The following is a 19437-nucleotide window of genomic DNA, read 5'->3' as shown; positions in this document are numbered from 1 at the left end:
TCACTCACCTAAAAGTTGAGAGTAGTTACTTACTTATTTGGAGGAGCATAAAATATAAAACGATTTATTTGACAGTACTGCTTTAAAATCAGCAATTTCAAGCTCAACTGAAATTTGCAGCTGCCACATGGACAAGAAAAGTTTTGAGCTATTTGGTCACAATGACCAGAGGTATGTTTGAGTGTTTTTCTTGTTTTTAGACTAATCAACTACAAGCCACTTACTTTTATTGACTGTACTATTAGAATTGAAAATGTGTTTCATGTAAAAGGCTTGTTCACCTAAGTAATTCTAGGTGAACATGATTGTTCAGTCCTACCTGTTCTTGTACTGGATGCGTTCCAGTTCTTGGTAGCTCAAGCCCAGATTGAGTCCAATAACACGCCAGTCTTGTGCTATCTGAAGAGAGATGGACAGCAGGTTGGCTTCTGTCAGGTAGCCACTCTCAGGGTCACCCAGGTTCAGAGGAGGATACTCGGCCTCCTCCATGATGAAACTGTTCTCTGAGTTTAGAGCCTACAAGAACAATAAAGAAAGAGCATAAGGAGAAAGCCTCCTCAGAAATAATGCTTATAAAACTTTTGTCTGTACTAACAAGAGTCTAGTTTAAAAACTAATAATCATGTTATAGACAGAACATTTTAAATGAAATAATATCTTTTAAGATAAGAATAAAATAAGATCCATCTCTTCAACTGACAGGAAGTCTTAGAGGTAAAGTTGTAAGCCACTGGCTGTCGGGTCCTTTCCTCTTTCTGGCCACTTCCTCTGGCAGGTTGCTGGGAATCTCCCCTCTATAAAAGGACACCTGTAACAGAAGTGCAGAGTATATTATTAGTGTTGTCCAAAACCTATTTAACCATAAAACACATAAAGCACATTTACCTTTTTAAATGTGATTCATTATAATGAACAAGAACATCTATTAGGAATTAATCTCCTTTAGACCCAAACTTCATTGGGCAAGAAGTATTATATATCAGCCCCTGAGAACAGTTTTATGTTGTTGGTCGCTCCGTGGTTCCTTGGAAAAACAGGCTGGATTACACTGTTTCCAGTTTAGAATAACAATTCGTTTAAATTGATAGCCCAGGGTCCACGGTTTATTGAGTTAAACCAAAATTGCCCTCAAATAATGGAGCAAGCACACCGCAGGGCAGAGCGGAAGAGTTTCTTTATTGCCACGCCGAAACTGCTGCGATTCTTTATTATCATTGTGAAGTGGGTGAAGTGTGTAATTCTCTGTCTAACATGCTTACAGTTCCAGACTGATGTTCGTTGGGTTGCCAGTAAAGATTGAGTAGGCTATGGCATTCCCATGTGAGCTCCACAGAGTAAAACTGACTAGGACAGATCTTTGTCAATAAACCAGTTCTCCACATAGACGCCTCTGTTAAAAATGTTCTCTTATTCACCATGCAAGGAGCACAAGTCTTCTCCTTGGATATCTTATTCAAAACAGACACTATCCAGACATATACAAGCACACAGGAAGCACCAGTGAGTTTCCTAGAGGGAACTAAAACAGAAGACTTTTTCCTTTTTATTCCCCTTTCCATAAAAACTGCACTACATCCATTAGGAAATAACGGGGGAGAGAGAGACTAGCAATATCTAATATTCTATTGGTGAGTAATTGCAACAGAGAATTTCATTAGTTTTCAATCAACTGGTTTAGGTATCCCAGGAAGGTACAAGCTGTAAAAGAACCATTTTTAAAGAAAGTGTAGTGTTCTGACAAATCTAAGCTGCCAGGCTCAAAATTTGGATTTATAGGCCCAACCAAATAGGTACCTGGCACAAAGGACACACAGATATCAGTGAAGCAAATCAGGCACACCTCACCTCCCACACACATTTGGGGATAACTACTTTCTTGCTATCTTTGGCTTCATGTTGCTCCAAAGAAAACATCTGAAAAGAGATTTATTATCTCTGAACTAAGCCATGGGACGTCTGAGAAGTACTGAGAAGATGATATATGCCTCAAGAGAATGTGTATCCTTTTAGTATTTACTTTACCTTTGTCTCTCCAAAGGTAAGGTCATTCAGCTGTCTACTTTTAACAGAGTGAGGTCCTCTGAGGCCATTAACTGAGAAATTGTATCAATTCCTGTGCGTTTCCACACATTTTTTTTAAACCAACAGATTTAAAGGTATGTGTGTTGAGAGGGGTGTAAGTATGTAGTGTTAAACATGCATACTTCACATTAAGTGTTCAGTTTTTGCTATAGACTAAAACTCTTGACCACAAGTTTTAATTCAATTCTGAGCTACCAGGACTGGACCTGCACTGTTTTGAAAGGTGCAACTAATATTTTTTCCAACTCCAATATATGAGGCATACAGGCAAATGATGAGCTAAAATACAATAAAAATAAACCGCAGGACTGAATCAACACCACTAAGACAGGATCACAAAAATCACAGCAGTAAATATTATAGAATAGTAAAATAGTCTAGGTCACATCTGGTCCCATCATGTAGAAATTGCTGCACAAGCTTGTTAAAGGATAAAGTGCATGATGGCACTTTCACAGATGTGACCTTCAAGCTCATTTATACTGTGAAAAGTCAGTTTTTACTATATTTGCATGCAAGCTTGTGAGTTTAAAAAAGGTGCTTTCCTAGTTAAATATAAAGCAGACAGTGTGCATGTGGTGGTAGAGGGGCAGGGGGGGTCTATGACTTACCTGCCCCCTCACTGGTCCCTTCTGACCCTGTGCTGAACAGATATACACTTCCTTCAGATTCTTCAGGCTGGAGTAAAACTCGAAACAGAGTCTTCCCCCCCACACAGTCTGGTCTGTCTGGAAAACAACAGGGAAATATCAGTGTGAGACAAAAAGTTATGTCAGGGCAATCATTACACAACAGCACATCATAAGACCTCGAAAGAAAAGACAAACAAGCTAAAGTCCTTCTCCTGGCATTGATTAAATCCTTAAAAGAATCATCTGTATAGGTTTAAACACATATTTAATTTTTGTCCAAAAAGATAATTGATTCTCCTTTAAAATGACCTTTGTCCCGTTTATCGTGTGCAAATCTAGTAGTTAATTTACAAATCAGGTTTCCCAAAACACGGAGCCATGCTGTTCCTGGGAAAAAGTAACTAAATGAAAATGTCATCACAAACAAAACATTTAAAAAGGTTTAGCGCTTTGGTTGTAAAATAAAATGTATAGCAACAAAATAAGTTGTGTTATTTTGAGTTATTTGGAGTCTGAAACAATAGCAACAAAGAAATGAAGCTTTTTCACCTGATTACATAGTTATCTATGAATGTGCTACAAATATTATGTAAATCTTGGTTGTGATTCCTATATCTGACAAACTCATCCCACACATGCTGAAGGATGATGGGATTTCTCCCTTAGATTGGTTACCCTGGCTGACAATACAGTTCAGAGGAGAAATGCCATAATGGTATAGTCTGCTCTGCTCACTAATGATATAAAAACACCATCAATCCATCCTCTTCCACTTATCCTTATCAGGGTTGCCAGTTTAGCTCACTGTGTGAGCGGTGGCAACCATGTGATCAGTACAGTAGATTTGATAAAAACTCCATATCAACCTCAAACAAGTTTCTCTAAGGCTTCATACCTGTGCTGATTTCTAGGCCCCTCTCAAAGCCAGCAAAGAACTGCTCTCCTTCCAGCAGGTCACACAGGTCTGAAGGCTGGGGTCCATCATATTGCTCTGACAAAGACTGCATTCTGCTCTCTACCTGTGCAGGAAACACCACAACCATTGCTTAGCACCTGAGCATGCCGTTTACACCAGAAACAAATCAGTTCAAAGTCATACACTACCAAGACTAAGACACCACCCACAGTGGCTGACTCTGACTGTGCACAGTAACAACACAGGAAAAAAAATCACCACAAACCTTGTTAGAAGGTAAGCACTGCAGCAGAACCTGTGAAGGATCAGTCTTCCTCTGGAGGACCAGGAATTGGACTTTGAACTGTTTTAGCCTCTGGTAGATCTTCCTGACCACCCCACTGACGCAGCGCTGTGTAGTATACCAGAGCCAGTACCTGTAGTGGTGCACACATTATAATGTTACACTGCACATTATATTTCATAAGTGCTTTATGGTAATATAGAGCTGACCCTTACCAGGAGAAATGCGTAATGTAGAAAATGGCATACAAATGGGTAACATAGAGAGAGACTTGTGCTGTGATGTCAGTCCAGGTTTGGGCAGTGGGATCTCCATGGAGCAGATGCAAACAGGACATATCAACTGTATGGCCTGCAAAGAAAGGAAGAAACACATTAATACACACTAATGTAATGTGTTATTAGACATGTATGAGCATCAGGGGGGCGTAATGTACCTGTGACGCCAGATGGCAGGGGAATCTGAACTTTGATTGGCTGTAGGAAATGCATGCTGGAAGTCTGGGAGAGACAAAGTAGGGGGCTGACTCTAGCCTGAGGATCACCGCACAGCACCTGGACGTCTGACATAGACACCTGCAACACCTGAACATCAAGAAACATCAAAGTCTTGCGGACCAGACAAGAACAGTGATATTAAGCATGTGTAGGTACTGCTGCTAGCTGACCTGTAAAGTGATGGTGCGAGTGTCCACTGTGGAATCCGGAGGAAAGTGAAGCTTTACTCCAGGATCAGCGCTCGACACCAGTAAGCATCCGGCTGGTGTGACAGAGCAGCTGTCCTTTACTGGGCGAGACACTGCCATAAACCAGGAAAAGTGGTTCACTGAGCAGCACGCCAGCTAAAGGTACAAAAAGAAGCCAGTTTCACCACTAATACAGTAATATTGTTTGTCCAAGAAAAAAAAATTGTAATAACATCCATTTGCAGTAGCATGTATTATGGGTTACCCTGGCTGGACGTCCCCCAGGGCGACTGCTATGGCTCTCACTTCCTCTCCTTAGCTCAGTGGGCAAAGTGCTCCATGACTGTCCATCAAACGTCCGCACCACCACCTCCTTTCTTTTTGTCCGGTGATATGGCACACATACCTCCACAGGCTGTAAGCATTTTAGAGGTGAGATGCATTTATCTCATGCAAGTGCAAGAAAGAAACAGATAGGAAATAACAAATATTTGATGGAAACCACTCAAGTTACGAGTCACATTCATATAGCGCTTTATTTTTTGTGTCCTTAATGTAAATATGTAAGAAAAATTGTGTATGTTTCTGTTCTGTGTCCTGTGTACTGTTTGTTTGTATATGTGTCTTTCTGGCTGCTGTTACAACCAAATTTCCCCTTGTGGGACAATTAAAGGATTATTCTATGCTATTCTATTCTATTCTATTCTATTCTATTCTATTCTATTATCTTGTGCATTTTAAGCCCATTACCTATCTCACATCCACACCTATGGCACCTGCTAACCTAACATGCAAACTCCACACAGAAGTGGCCCAGGAAGGCTCAAACTTAGAGCTTTTTTTTGGCACCAGAAAAGCATTTGATACATACATTCACCAGCCACTTCATTAGGTACACCTGCTCAATGCCTTACTGTTATCAGAGGCCAGAGAACAGCCACACTCATTTGAGCTGATATGAAGGCAACACTAATTCAAATATCTACTCGTTACAACCAAGGTATGCAGAAGAGCATCTCTGAATGCACAACACATTAAACCTTGAAACAGATGGCTAGCAACAGCAGAAGACCACATCGGGTGCCACACCTCACAGCTAAGAACAGGAAACTGAGAATACAATTTGTACCAGCTCACCAAAATTGGACAGTGGAAGACTGGAAAAACATTGCCTGGTCTGATGAGTTTCAATTTCTGATGGGAGGGAATTTGGTATAAACAACATGAAAGCATGGATCCATCCTCCCTTTTATTGAGTTTCTGGCTGCTGGCGGTGTAATTTTTTGGGAGTTCTTTTCTTGGTAAACTTTGGGCAACTTGCTACCAAGTAAGCATCATTTGAACACCACAGCCTACGTAAGTGTTACTGCTGACTAATCTCTTTATGAACACAGTGTACCAATTTTCTGATGCCTGCTTCCAGCAGAATAATGCAACTGGTTTCTTAAACATGACAAAGAACTCACTGTACTCAAATGGCCTCCACAGTCACCAGATCTACATCCAATAGACCATCTTTAGGATGTGGTGGAGCAGGGGATCCACATCATCGATGTGCAGCCAACAAATCTGCAGCAACGGTGTGATGCTAATGTGTCAGTTTGTACCAAAATCTATAACACCGTGCTGAATGTATGAAGAATTAAGGCAGTTCTGATGTCAAAAAGGGATCAAACCTGGTACTAACAAAGTGAAACTAATAAAGTGGCTGATGACTGTATAACTAATATTACTGAGTTTGTCATGTTTACCTGAGTGCATAAATGGCTAAGGTTCTATACAAATATGTAAACAGAGGTAAAGTTTAGGGGGCTTATGACAGGATAGAGATTTAAAAAAAATGCATAGTTAAAGTCTGTTCAGCAGGTTTCCTCATTTTAAATCAAAAGATTACTGGAGCCAATTCACAATGTAATTCAAAAAGGTCATCTTTCCTGTAAATTACCCGATCTCTAAATCTCAACACTTTTATTCTGGAGACATTCTGTTAGGGATTTGTCTCCAAACCAAAACTGTGATGATATTGTTATAGAGTTTCTCCACAGCTGCAAATCACAAACTACCAAATCATGATAAATAAAAGGTAATGGAGTGTTCCTATATGCTTTAAAATACCTTTAAAAATGTGACTCCATGAGGACGAAGTTCCAGTGGACGACTAAGAAGGATCTCATGCTCCTCCAGCTGTACCCACTTTCGCTGTGGCCTCTTCTCGGCCCAGGCCAGTTTTGTGGTTGTCACTATGCATCCTGGGGGGAACACCAGCTCAGCCCCCCCTGGGAGGAACACATGACACCCGGCAGACGAAATGCAGAAACTAAAGAGCAAAAGGAGCATCAAACCTTTTTTTAATATACAGTATTATTACAAAGAATGAAAAAATATGAGCCTGCTGTGAGTGACACTATACCTGTGCTGATTAAACCCAATGTGCAGTTCTGGGAGTTTTGTTTCTGCTTCATCTGGTGAGGAAACAGCGATAAAACAGAGTTAATATGCTAAAAACAAACTTCAACACTGCATGTTCAGGATCAAAATATTTTGAGCTCTAATCAATTTTAAACTCCTGTTTTTCTCTGTTCACCAGGTGTAGGAGAGAGAGGAGGAGGCGTTGGAGGTCGTCCCAGGGGATTGTCACGGACGTCTATTTTAAGCAGAGGCAGTTTGTTCAGACAGAGTGGGATCAGACGGAGGTCATTGCTGTAGATGACAAGTTCCCTGAGTGAAAAGAGAGAGCCTGAGCAACAACAAAAAAAGACAATGTTACTCTTTTTGAATTGCTCCGGGACCAATTTATCTTACATTAAGTGATTTTTCACTAGACACACCCAATCACCCTTATGCCCTTACCCATGCTCTCTGGTAGCTGCTTTAGCTTGTTCTGGGACAATTCCAACTTAACAAGCTCCTCCAGTGAACCAATTTCATCAGGTAGCTCCTGGAGGAGGTTATTTGACACATCCAGAGTCTGTAGTGCTTTCAGCTGACCCAGACCTGGGGGGAGAGACACCAGCTCATTCCCCAGGAGGGAGAGGTAGGTGAGGGAGGACAGCTGGCCTATATCAGGGGGCAAAGCCAAGAGGTGGTTGTGACAGAGGAGCAACGAGGACAACATGGGAAGGCTAAGCAGACAGGATGGCAAACAGGAGAGCTGGTTGAAGGAGAGATCCAGGTGCACCAGGTGGGAAAGTGAGGAAACAGATGCTGGCAACGTGGTGAGGAGGCCAGGCAGAGGGTCACCTCTTGAGTCATGTAAACAGTGTCCTTTAGTTAGAAAGAAAAATGCAATTAGAGCAGAAGAAAAAGACAAAGAATCACATAAGAATTATCATTCTATGGCACAGTATTACATAGTTTAATTTAACTAAAGGTAACAACTAAAATGCAATGAAACACGTATGGTGACAAGCAGATGACACTGAATTAAATTTATGAAAAAAGTACCCCGAATAGCCAGTGATCGTAGCCCTGTCAGATGGGACAGGACATCCAGTGCACCATCCAGCCCTGCTTTATCCTCAGAGCCCAACCTCAGGTACTGAAGGCCCTTCAGCTGCCCTGGGATGGACTCCCACAGGAGGGGCAATGCAGCTGCACCTCCCCGGTACACATCCAGGGTCAATCTTGTATCAGTCAACACTGCTGAAAGCTCCACGGAAGGAGGCAAGGGTGGAGACAAGGACAAGGGAGAAGAAGATGAAGATGATGAGGAAAAGTCGGTGTGACGGCTAGAGGAGTATGAGCAGGAGGGAAGGGTGGATATGGAGGGAGCACAGGTATCCATGAGGCTGATGGGAGACACAGACGGGGGATCAACAACATCTCCCTGCTCTCCAAACATAGTGGGACCAGTCATCCTCTCTTCTTCCTGATTCAAAAGTCCCCAGATTCCGTGGGCCAAAATTTCTGAAACTCCACCTGAAAGGCTGCATGCAGGTGTAACCTCCACCTCTCCGTCTTCCGTGCTGGCTGCATGGCAACCACGATGTTCATCGTCGTCTTCGCTGCCTCTGTCCATTGAACACACAGTCTGTTAGCTGACTTGCCACTCGCCCAGTACTTTCCTGAGACTTTCTCCCCGCATAACATTTGTTATGTACAGGTCATGTCATTACACCCAGACAGAGCTAAGAGGCTGCCATGAGAAGGGACGAACAGTTTATGCGTGACACAAGTTCTGAATTAGTTTAATCTAACCATTACGAAGCTAAACGTTATTAGTTATAGCCATAGTTATAATTAAGAACAAAAATGCTAATTAAAAAAAATATCCGCTCACTACGGTGGAGCTCTTGGTATTTGCTTTAATTTACCAGAGCTGTTTACGACTTAATGCAACGTTACTAGATTACTAACGCGTAACAAAGGAGTCTCGTTTCTTAACTCTTTATCGCTACTTCCGGAAACCAGATTGTTTTTTAAAAAGAGGGCTTTGCGTCACTGTTTTTCGTTTGTTTTTGTTCACAAGATCTGGCCACGGAAGATAGGAGGAGTCAAATCGACATTTTCCATTTAATTCTAGAAGCCCGCCCCTTCGGTAGCTCTTGTGTATCACAACGAGCGCCTTGATGGTGGCGCCGCCAAAGTTTCAGCAGAGGGCGGGACCGTCGTGTTAGCACCGTGTGCAGTGATAATAGTCCCCCTTTGGCCATCGGCCGGCGCTGTTGAGTTCATTTTATTGCTGTAGGCGTTAGTGTGATGATGTCCACCCATAAACACTATTTTCAGATGTCTCATGCTGTGAACAATTTTAAACGCGAATGTAATGATACGATTAATGAAATAATTCTAAAATTATTTTTTAAATTGGTAAAATTACCCGTGACTGTGGAGGTAATTTGAGTACAGTGAACTCATTGTCATGTTCAAGAAACCAGTTTGGGATGATGTGAGCTTTGTGGCATGGTGTGTTATCCTGCTGGAAGCATCCATCACAAGATAGGTACACTGCGGTCATAAAAGAATGGACATGATCAGCAATACTCAGATAGGCTGTGGTGTTTAAATGATGCTCAGCTGGTAGTAAGGAGCCCAAAGTGTCCTAAGACAAAATCCCCTACAACTTTACACCACCATTAGCCTGAATCTTTGATACCTCTGATGGATCCAAGCGTTCATGTATTTATCAGAGATGCTCGTATTTAAACCTTGGGTTTAGCTTAAGTATTTGAGCTATTTTTGCCTTCATATCAGATCAAAGTGGTATGGCCATTCTTTTTTGACCTCTGGTATCAAAATGACATTTTCACCCAGATCACTGGATATTTTCTCTTTTTCAGACCATTCTCTGTAAGCCCCAGAGATGGCCTGTGGGAAAAACCCAGCAGATCGACAGTTTCTGAATTTCTCAGGCACGCCTCTCTGACACCAACAACCATGCCACTTTTGAAGTTATATAAATCACCTTTCTTCCTAATTCTCATGCTTGGTTTGAAGAGCATGTTGTCTTGACCATGTATACATGCCTAATGCATTGAGTTGCTGATTTAATATTTGCATTAACTTACAGCTAACATATTCATATAAATTATACATATTCCAAAATTGTTACTTTTAACTTACTGACAAATGTTAGTTAAAAATAATATTTTCAGTCTACAGTTATTCTGGCATACACAAAACAGCCATAACATATGGTATTTAATATATATGTATGTTTATAAATAAATATATTTTTTATATAGAAAATAGCTCTAGGAGACCTTTAGCTTCTATACTGTGATCATTCGTCCTCAAATGTGCTACTTGTTTTTTAACTGTGTTGTCCATTTGTTCAGTGATAAGTCCAGAAATCAATATGTAATGATTTGCATTACATATCGATGAGGAAATTATGTCAAAAGGTCATTGTGGAAAATTTACTTTAAAGTGTAAAAATATTTGTTTGACTAAGATAAATTATGCCAAAGGTCAAAGGTGGTAGAGTCAGAGTGATCAGAACATAATACTCCGTCAGAAAAAAAGTGTCACCTCCTGTATTCTTTAGTTGTTGTTTTTTTTAGTGGCTTTCTTGGAGCTTAGTCCATTTTTTGTGAGTCCAAGCGTGTCCCAGGAGGTCTGGACTGCCCAAGAACAATTTGTGATCCAGTTATAATTTTTTTAAAAGAATCAACTCTAGCTCATTCTGTTTCATAATAGGGCATGCTCCCCGGAGAAATCATGGTGTCCCGAACAGAACCTGAATCAGTTCCCACAGCAGTGACTATTTGCAATCTATTTCTGTGAAGTGTTGCAGAAAAACATTTCAGTGTTATTGCTGGGCGTACTTCAGGCGCAAGAGATATGGGACTTCATTACTGTATGTTGTGAAACCCTACTACCATTTCAACTTGCACCAATGTTTACTATTTTGTGGCGATGCCGCCGTGTGTGTGTGTGTGAGAGAGAGAGAGAGAGAGAGAGAGAGGGGGGGGTGATCTGGCTTGTCTTGCCAATATTGCATAACAGGAAATCAATACACCTTCTTCCGAGCGATAATACCTATCATTGAAGAAAATTCTCATAGATCCTAGACTGGACATTTTTTCCTGACAACGAAAAAACATAAACAGATAGACAAATATAGAAAGGACAAAACAAAACGCCTTGCTCCGTCTGGGGACGAACTTTTGACAGCTGTCAGAGAAGACGCAAGTGACCGCTCTGTGACTTTCCGGGTGTTTCAACGACGCAGAGTGTGATTGGTCGCTTTAGTATCTTTCTCGATTGTGATTGGTGAACTAGAATTTGCGGTGTCGTTGATGATTGGCCAGGTGGGTTCACTCTACGCCCTCCTCACGCCAGTACTTCATGAAATCACAACAAGTCCCCGTGGTCTGCTGCGTCGGTATATTAACCAGTCCAGGGCTGTTTGTAATTACAGCTTACTTACTTTTTACCGTGAAGGCATTCTTAAACAGTCTGAGTGTTTCGTAGCTACCCGCAACGGAAAATCTGACTTAGGCTTAACGAGGACAGTAGACATTAAGTTATTAACAGGCTCTAGAAGGAGACTGTTAGCTAGTTTTTATAAGTTGGTATCTGCGTAAACTCAGTCGTATCGTGTTCCAGCGACCTTAGCCCCACTGGAGTCCACAGCTGTGGACCGCCCTGGCAGGATGTTTCCACTGGACTCCCCGTGGAACATCTCTTTCGCAGGCTGCGGCTTCCTCGGTATCTACCACATTGGCGTGGCTAGCTGCCTGCAGGAGCAGGCTCCCTTTCTGGTCCAGAACGCCCGGCACATATACGGTGCATCTGCTGGAGCTCTCACCGCCACTGCTCTGGTCACTGGAGTATGTCTCGGCAAGTATCTATTGGGCCTTAGATTGCTAATCTGGAGTGTTATGTAGAAGTTATTGCATGTAACTATGCATTATAGCTTGAAATGAGCGGGATAAGAGAATGATGTAGCATGAAATGGAAACAGAGTGGCATTGAGGCCATCCTCACGCTCATCAGCTCAGTGGTGCAACTCAAAAGTGATAGCCATCTTCTGAGGAAGAGAGGATGTTTTGTAACAGGATCACAGTCCTCTAATTCTTGCTTTAAATGTATCGCCTGTTACCCAAGCAAGTCCCCTTATCTGATGCTCTGCATGTAAAAAACGATTGTAAATGTATTTGTGTCTGTTTTGTTGTATATTACAGGGCCTTCCCAAAGACTATGAATGTAATATTGGAGTATTGCTAAAATTTGGCATGCTTTTAATTATATATATGTGTATTACACTGATGTCCATTAACCTGTCCCCTTTAAATGCTTTATCTAGTTCTTATTCACTGCAACAAAAGCACCAAAACTTTCTGTCATAAAGTGCAAAACAGTTCCCAGACGCCAATATCCGTTTCCATGTTTCACAGGAGAGGCTGGTGCAAGCATCATCGAGGTTGCCAAAGATGCGAGAAAGCGGTTCCTCGGGCCGATGCATCCTTCCTTTAACCTGGTGAAGATCGTGCGACACATGCTGCAAAGCACTCTGCCAGCTGATAGCCACCATCATGCCAGTGGGCGGCTGGGAATCTCTCTCACCCGAGTTACAGACGGAGAAAACGTCCTGGTGACCCAGTTCAACAACAAGGAGGAAGTGGTGCAGGTATGCATGTGTTAATACTTTGATCAGCAGGCTCGCTGCAACATAATATTCATCTCCACTGCAACTCTGTTGTTACTGAGGTGAAACAAATGATATGCAGATGCTACACTGGACTATGACACACATTTTTTTCACCATTTTCTGATATGTTCTGCTTGAATTGTTGTTGTGTAGGTTGTTATATTGTAATAATAAAAGTTACAAGCTGCAGCCCTTTTTTTTTTTTAATTTCAGGTAATGTTATTAAAAAATATCCTTTAAGACCAGAAAAACAATAATAATAATTTCTGATATCACAGTGTTTATGTGCTGTGAGTATTATTTAGCTGCAGTCTGCTTGATTTGATTTAAATCAATCAGAAAATCTCCAGCAGTCAAAGAACTGTGTTTCCATTTACAATTATTAAACGGTGTTTCTTATTATTTCTTTTCCAAATCAGGCATGTGTCTGCAGTGCCTATATCCCAGTGTACTGTGGCATCATTCCTCCTACACTGCAAGGAGTAGTAAGTAAATTTACTCTTATCTGGCATCCGTGCACCTTTCTTCTAAGCTCACGTTCCCGCTTTTGGAATATTTAATTAAATCTTTCACTAAGAAGATATTAAATGTTGCAATATAGAAGCACAGCATGTTTAAAACGTGTCATGGCGAGTCCGCTTTGCTGCTTTGCTTGAATTACACACCGTGTTTCCTTCCATTGTGCTTTGCTGTGACTTTTGGCACTTTTTCTTCTTTCTGTAAGTGCGCCCGTCAGGGGCCTCCCTTCCCTGAGAACGTGTTTGCTCTGAATGGCATGTGTTTGGAAACAATGATTATAAAATTCCTGCCGAGTTAGTGTTTGTCGCAGATCTCACACTAAAGGGGAAGTTTTGCTGGACATGTTTCTAGAACAAAGGTTTTTTTCTGGGAAACATCGTTGAGCAATACCAGCGGTCCCAACTGCTCGCCGTGGCCTTTGTGATGGTTTTTTTTGGAGCTTACATGCTCTTGTTTGTATGCAGAGCTTGTGACCAAAATTAGAGAGTAGCAGAGCCAAATGTGATGGTGCAGGCACAGGCTTTCAAAGTTACTCTGTTCTTGCTCTCTTAACCCTCAGTGGCTCAAGTTCAGATTGCTGATGTCATCCACATCTTATCTGTTGACACAGTGTGAAACCTCTGCCATGCCTCCACTTCAATAAAAACACAGATTAGTCAATACACGGGATATTATGTCATTGCTATCATCATCCTGTTTAGAAAATGCTGTAAGGACACGGGTCCTTTAAAGTCAATCACGTGTTATTTTCTGTAGATTTTCTGATGTTTTTTTTTTCTTTATTTGTGCAGCGATATGTTGACGGAGGAATCTCAGACAACCTCCCTCAGTACGAGCTAAAAAACACCATCACCGTGTCCCCGTTCTCAGGAGAGAGCGACATCTGCCCCCGAGACACCTCGACCAACATGCACGAGCTTCGCTTCACCAACACAAGCATCAAGTTCACGCTCAAAAACCTCTACAGAGTCTCCAGAGCACTTTTTCCTCCAGATCCAATGGTATGCAGCTTGATTACAGCCTTACGGATCTATGCACATAGAGATACACACACAGCTGCTGACAAATTGATTGGCTCAGTGAGTGAACTCAGTGGACCTCTCTGACTCATGTGAGATAACTCTATGTGTTTGTTTTGATTGCAGGTAATGAAGGCCATGTGTAAACAGGGATACACGGATGCGCTGCATTTTTTAAAGAGAAATGGTAAGGGTTGTTGATCTGCCAACTTACTTGAAAGCTTCTTCTGATTGGTACTGACAAGTTGAATCGATCTTTTGTCCCCTGGCTCTGAGATATGAACAAACATTATCAGCCAGATATGCTATCACTGCTTGTGCTTCCTATGACTATGTCATCAAATCAATAGACCAATTTTTCCTGTGATTTGGCGTCTCTTAGCCATTATCATTAGTCATTAGCTTTATGTAACCATGTAAAAGCATGGGTTTACTAAGGCAACACTTAACAACACAAGTACTTTAAACATTATGAACTCGTTAAGTTATTTATTTTATTAAGAAATGACTGAGACAGATGGTCCCAGATTAAATGAGTCACTCTGGTATTTTCTCTTGTTTTCAGGATTGCTTAATCTCCATCGAATTTATACAGACAGACCACTACTAGCTAACAAAGAAGAAAATGAGGAAGTCAGTGAAGAGGAGGACACAAATAAAAGTGAAGACAAAGAAAAGTCACAGGTGGAAGAGACAGCATTGGAGGTTTATGCCTGTGCCTCATTCGACGAGCAGATCACTGATTACCTTCCTCCCGCTCTGTCCAAAGGTAACATGATGCCGAAGGTACAGACTGATTTGAAAAGTTGTTACGCACTGTTACAAAGCAAGAACCTTTTAGTAAACTGAAACCAGCATCTGCCTGGGTAGTGGATAAATATATCTAGAGATTAAAAACAATTTAAAACTCCTTTCATAATCGTTAAAATATTTGTCACTGTGAACAAAAATGCAAGGACCTAATGTTTAAAATTTTAAGCAATGTTGCTTTTTTGTTCCATTTCTCCCAGTTTCAGAAAAAGTTTTCAGCATCCTGCACAGTTGGTTCATATTAAAACTCTCTTTAGGAGAAATCACAGCTTGTAAGCCTTTATGTAGCCAGCTGAGTTTTTCAATCCTTGTTAAGCCTTATAAATCTAACTAAAGTCCTGAGACCTTTGTAAACATTTTACCTGCTGCTCTTTTTCCAGAACACAGGCAACCATGACCAAGATCTTTATGTTTTTGTGACTAGACGTCTTGTGCCATATCTCAGGAATACCTGAAGTGAATTCTTTAAATTGAACTTATGGAGGAACTCTCTGTGTTTAAATGTCACTGTGACCTCACAACAAACATTTGGGTTTTTTGCTGTTTTTTATGAAGAATTCTTACTATGTCTAAAAGGATAAAATTGTTAAAGGTCAAATCAGGGCAGACTTGGATATGAACTGCACTGCTACCCCCGTGGGTTAAGGCATAAAACTGAGAGGTGATTATTCTAGTGCCAGTCGTTTTATAAAACCCTTATCTTAGTTTAAATGTCGAGCTTGTTTCATCTTTTGGAAATCAGCAAATTTTATGCTAACTGTAATACTCTCAACACAAATTTTAAATAAAAGAGTGCTCAAACCTTTACGTCACTGCAAGTCTTGTGGGAAAGTAAAGTACACGATGTCCTCTGTACTGAAAAAATCCCTTTGATATGTCATAAGATAGAACTTGTGTACAGTTTCTTTGTAGTTTTGCACAGAGGAGGGTAATTCTGTCTCTCTGCCTCCCTCTGCAGCTCTGCTCGAGGCCTGCATGGAGAGGAGGAGCCTGGCGCAGTCGCTAAGCAACCTGCTTCCTGTCAGGATGGCCACAGCCATGATGCTTCCCTACACTCTCACCCTGGAGTCTGCTATGTCCTTGACTCTCAGGTGCTGTAGGACTTAATTACGTCTGTCCCTATTCCTTCATATGCACCGTCTGTCTGTTTGTACATGTAGTCCCTTTTATTGAACTAATTACCTTTAAACTGTATTTTACATAGAGTGCAAACAGTGGGAATCCGTCTTAGCACTATTTTACTATTACTGCAATATATATAGTATTATTTAAGTTGGTTCAGTCAGTTTTTGTTTTTACTGTCTGGGAGCAACTGTAACCATATAATTTCCTCAGGGATTAATAAAGTATTCTGATTCTGGCGACTATGTCCTCTGACTAATAATCTGACTAATTTGTCCCTTGTGTAGACTTTTGGAGTGGCTGCCAGATGTGCAGGAAGATGTGGTGTGGATTCAAGAACAGTTATTGAAAATCCTACAGTGTTTTCTTCGCCAGACCTCCAGAAGCTTGTCCCGCAGTGTATCTGCCAGGTAGGTTTAGCTCTGCAGTTACACAAAAGTTTAACTTACAGTTTCTGCAATCCATTTATGCCACATATTTACAAAGACTGTCATTATGATGCCATGTTGATGAACCCCAAAACTGGCTCTGCTTTATACAGTGAATGAACAATGCTGAATTTAAACTAAAATTTGAAGTAACTGGTTATTTGATCCTGTTGGGGGCAGCAGAAACAAGTAGCGACTGACAATCACTGTTCTGCTTGATAAACTCACCGTGTTGACACATCCAGCAGTTGCAGAGCAACAGTATCATTCAGTTGCTGTAGCTATCTGCTGTGTAGTTCATAGAAGATGATCTACAGTGAGGTTTTAGGATCTATATGATAATTTGAAAGTGAAGCAGAACCGCTAACTGCAGATTCCCTCTCCCTGTTCACACATCTGCATTTGATTCGTTGTCATAAAAATGTTTTGTTTTTGTTTTTTTTATCTTAACCTGATTTAATAAGACAAAATCAAACAGTTACAGCTTACTCCATATTCATGCTGGTAAATACTTCTCATGAATACTAGGTTGTTCTGCCAACTGGAGCTGCACCACTACAAGTCCATCCCATCCCACTTCAGCTCCCCAAGCCTTTTTCCCACTTGGGTGAATGGGAGGAGCTCTTCAGTCCAGGATGTCTTCATGCGTCTGGAAAACTACAAGAGGCAGCTGCTTTCAGATGTGCTCTGTATCAACATGGATCTGCAAGGCTCCTTCAAAACTGGAATGATGTCGCCAGATAACAGCTCTGCTTCTGACCTTTCCTCTGACCTTTCCTCTGAAGGTCTCACGATGCACACAGGTTATCTTAATGTTCCAAATGATGCTAACTCTGGAAACTACCAGTAGCTCCTAAGAGTGCTGATAGAGAGACATCATCAAATCAGATTTAAAGATCTGTCTTCTCCCTCATGTTAAGGTATTTTCAGCTGAAAGAAAGAACATATTTCTAATATGATCGTCCCCATTTTCTAATGGTTGGAAATTTTAATTGTTTGACATATTTACACTTAACTGTGTATTAAATGCCTTTGGACCAGTGCATGATGCTGAACTGAGGTTTTTGCTCAACTATCGTAAGCCCATACACATATCATGATCGTCTGTCTACAGAAGTGCATTTAAACTTATCACATGTGCTCAGTCATGTACAGACTTGAATTACAGGATGTTGGAAACAAAAAATGTTCAGTTGAGGTTGCACGGTTAAAATAGGTGAGTGTTTATGTTTTTGGTGGAGTGCTGTCAGACCAGTAGTTAATCAGAGTTTTCCTTCTGTATCCAGTCATGAGCTTTAAGTAACTTTTGCTACACAGAGGGCAAAACGACTGATGAACCAGTCTGTTTAGTACACGTAGCTACTCCATTTATGTGATGCAAGTGTCAATGCATAGTGTGAAAGACAACACTTTATGTTTCTTGGTTTGTTTTAATGGCAATGCTTTATGTATTAACAATTATTTATATGAAAAATACAAAAGTGCTTTGCTTTTTCCAAATCACGTATATATTTTTTGATCATCTTGATTTATTTAGATGTAAGTTGAAGCCTTTTATAAATGATTTTAAATATGTAGCATTGAATGTTGATAGATTTGATTTGTTGCTACATGTTTAGTGCATATGTAGTAAATCAAAAATGTGATTTTTGTTTTTTGATTAAGTCCCATTAATCTGACTGTGCCTTTTGTTTCTAGGTTACAACCTACTTGTTAAAATTCTTCTTGCACTGTGTGCTGCATCTTTAACTGTGTGATCTACTCCCATGCTGTGCCTTAACCTTCAATGAAATAATTGCAAAATGAGTGCCAAATGATGTAAAAAATGTTTCAGAGAAAAATATTTATGTTATTGTGAAATAAAGTGATAATGGTCAATATTTGTGTCTTCATATTCCTGTTCTCACATTAGCCTGTAAACCTGTAGCTGACAATGAAAAGAAGAAAAACGTAACACATGCCGGGCAGTGACCAAATAATGACTCAGGGACTGTGGCAGACTTTGAAAAATACCTCAGCGAAATGAACAAGGACAAAATAACACAGCAGGATACAGTTAGACAGCAACTAAAAGGGTAACATAAATAGTGTCCTAACATGGATAATGCCATGTTAGGACAAAAGAAAAGCTGGCACAATTTCCCTGTTTGCAAGTAGCCATTGAGAAACTCAAGCAAATTCATCCCAACATCAGACTGTGAAGTGCTCAGAGAAACTATGAAAAAACTAAGAGCTACATCTCAGACTAGACAGACCTCAGTTGGCATGTTAAATGTCAAAGTTCATGACAGAACAATTAAAAAAGACTAAATAAGTATGACGTGTTTTCTCAGGAGAAATGCTCTTCTCTCTTAAAGGAACATGACATTTGTATCTGAAAACAAGACAACACTTATGAGACAATCTCAGATGAGATCAAAGCTATAATGCACAGCTGCTGTTCTCGGGGAATACCAGGAACAGCAGCATATCAGCACAAACACCTCATACCAGCAAGCAAGGTGGTGGAGTGGTGATTATTTGGGTTTGTTTTGCAGCCACAGAATCTGTGCACCTTACAGTCTAGACTCTGTGACTGCGTCTACATGGTAGACTGCGAGAGACTGAAAGTGTCATACAGAAAACAATCCAAGTCTTTATTGTTTGATATTTTTTAATTCATGGCCATAAAAGTTGCATTCATAATGTCAGGTAGATCTTTAGGTTTTTTTTTTTTTGTTTGTTTTTTACAATTGTGATATATATTGTATCCTCTGGACTGGACAGGTAATATATTACATATGAAAACAAAATACATTCTTGTTAGTATCAAGAATATATATTTTACTTTCTATCCCCCTTTTCCA

General features: G+C 40.6%; 2 protein-coding genes across 2 annotated transcripts; one reads left to right on the top strand and one right to left on the bottom strand.

Annotated features, from left to right (window-relative positions):
* Positions 1–374: 374 nt before the first annotated feature.
* pidd1 (p53-induced death domain protein 1) lies at positions 375–9116 on the bottom strand. The gene is made up of 14 exons (XM_025908848.1): positions 8043–9116; positions 7449–7862; positions 7183–7335; positions 7009–7060; positions 6714–6915; positions 4864–5013; positions 4581–4754; positions 4350–4497; positions 4129–4264; positions 3896–4046; positions 3610–3733; positions 2694–2810; positions 701–808; positions 375–516 (listed from the first exon to the last, which is right to left on the bottom strand). The coding sequence occupies exons 1-13, from the start codon at positions 8614–8616 to the stop codon at positions 795–797; spliced, it is 2409 nt and encodes an 802-aa protein (XP_025764633.1). The 5' UTR covers positions 8617–9116; the 3' UTR covers positions 375–516; positions 701–794.
* A 2269-nt stretch (positions 9117–11385) lies between these two features.
* Positions 11386–18469, top strand: pnpla2 (patatin-like phospholipase domain containing 2). Its single transcript, XM_003440346.5, has 9 exons — positions 11386–11882; positions 12440–12672; positions 13113–13178; positions 14004–14213; positions 14358–14418; positions 14797–15000; positions 16000–16132; positions 16451–16573; positions 17120–18469. Exons 1-9 carry the CDS (start codon positions 11696–11698, stop codon positions 17439–17441), a joined length of 1539 nt encoding a protein of 512 aa, XP_003440394.1. The 5' UTR covers positions 11386–11695; the 3' UTR covers positions 17442–18469.
* The last annotated feature ends 968 nt before the right edge of the window (positions 18470–19437 follow it).

This window comes from Oreochromis niloticus, linkage group LG7 (assembly GCF_001858045.2).
Source record: "Oreochromis niloticus isolate F11D_XX linkage group LG7, O_niloticus_UMD_NMBU, whole genome shotgun sequence".
NCBI lineage: Eukaryota > Metazoa > Chordata > Actinopteri > Cichliformes > Cichlidae > Oreochromis > Oreochromis niloticus.
The sequence above is the reverse complement of the archived record's forward strand: the minus strand, read 5'-3'. Positions and strand labels throughout refer to the sequence as shown.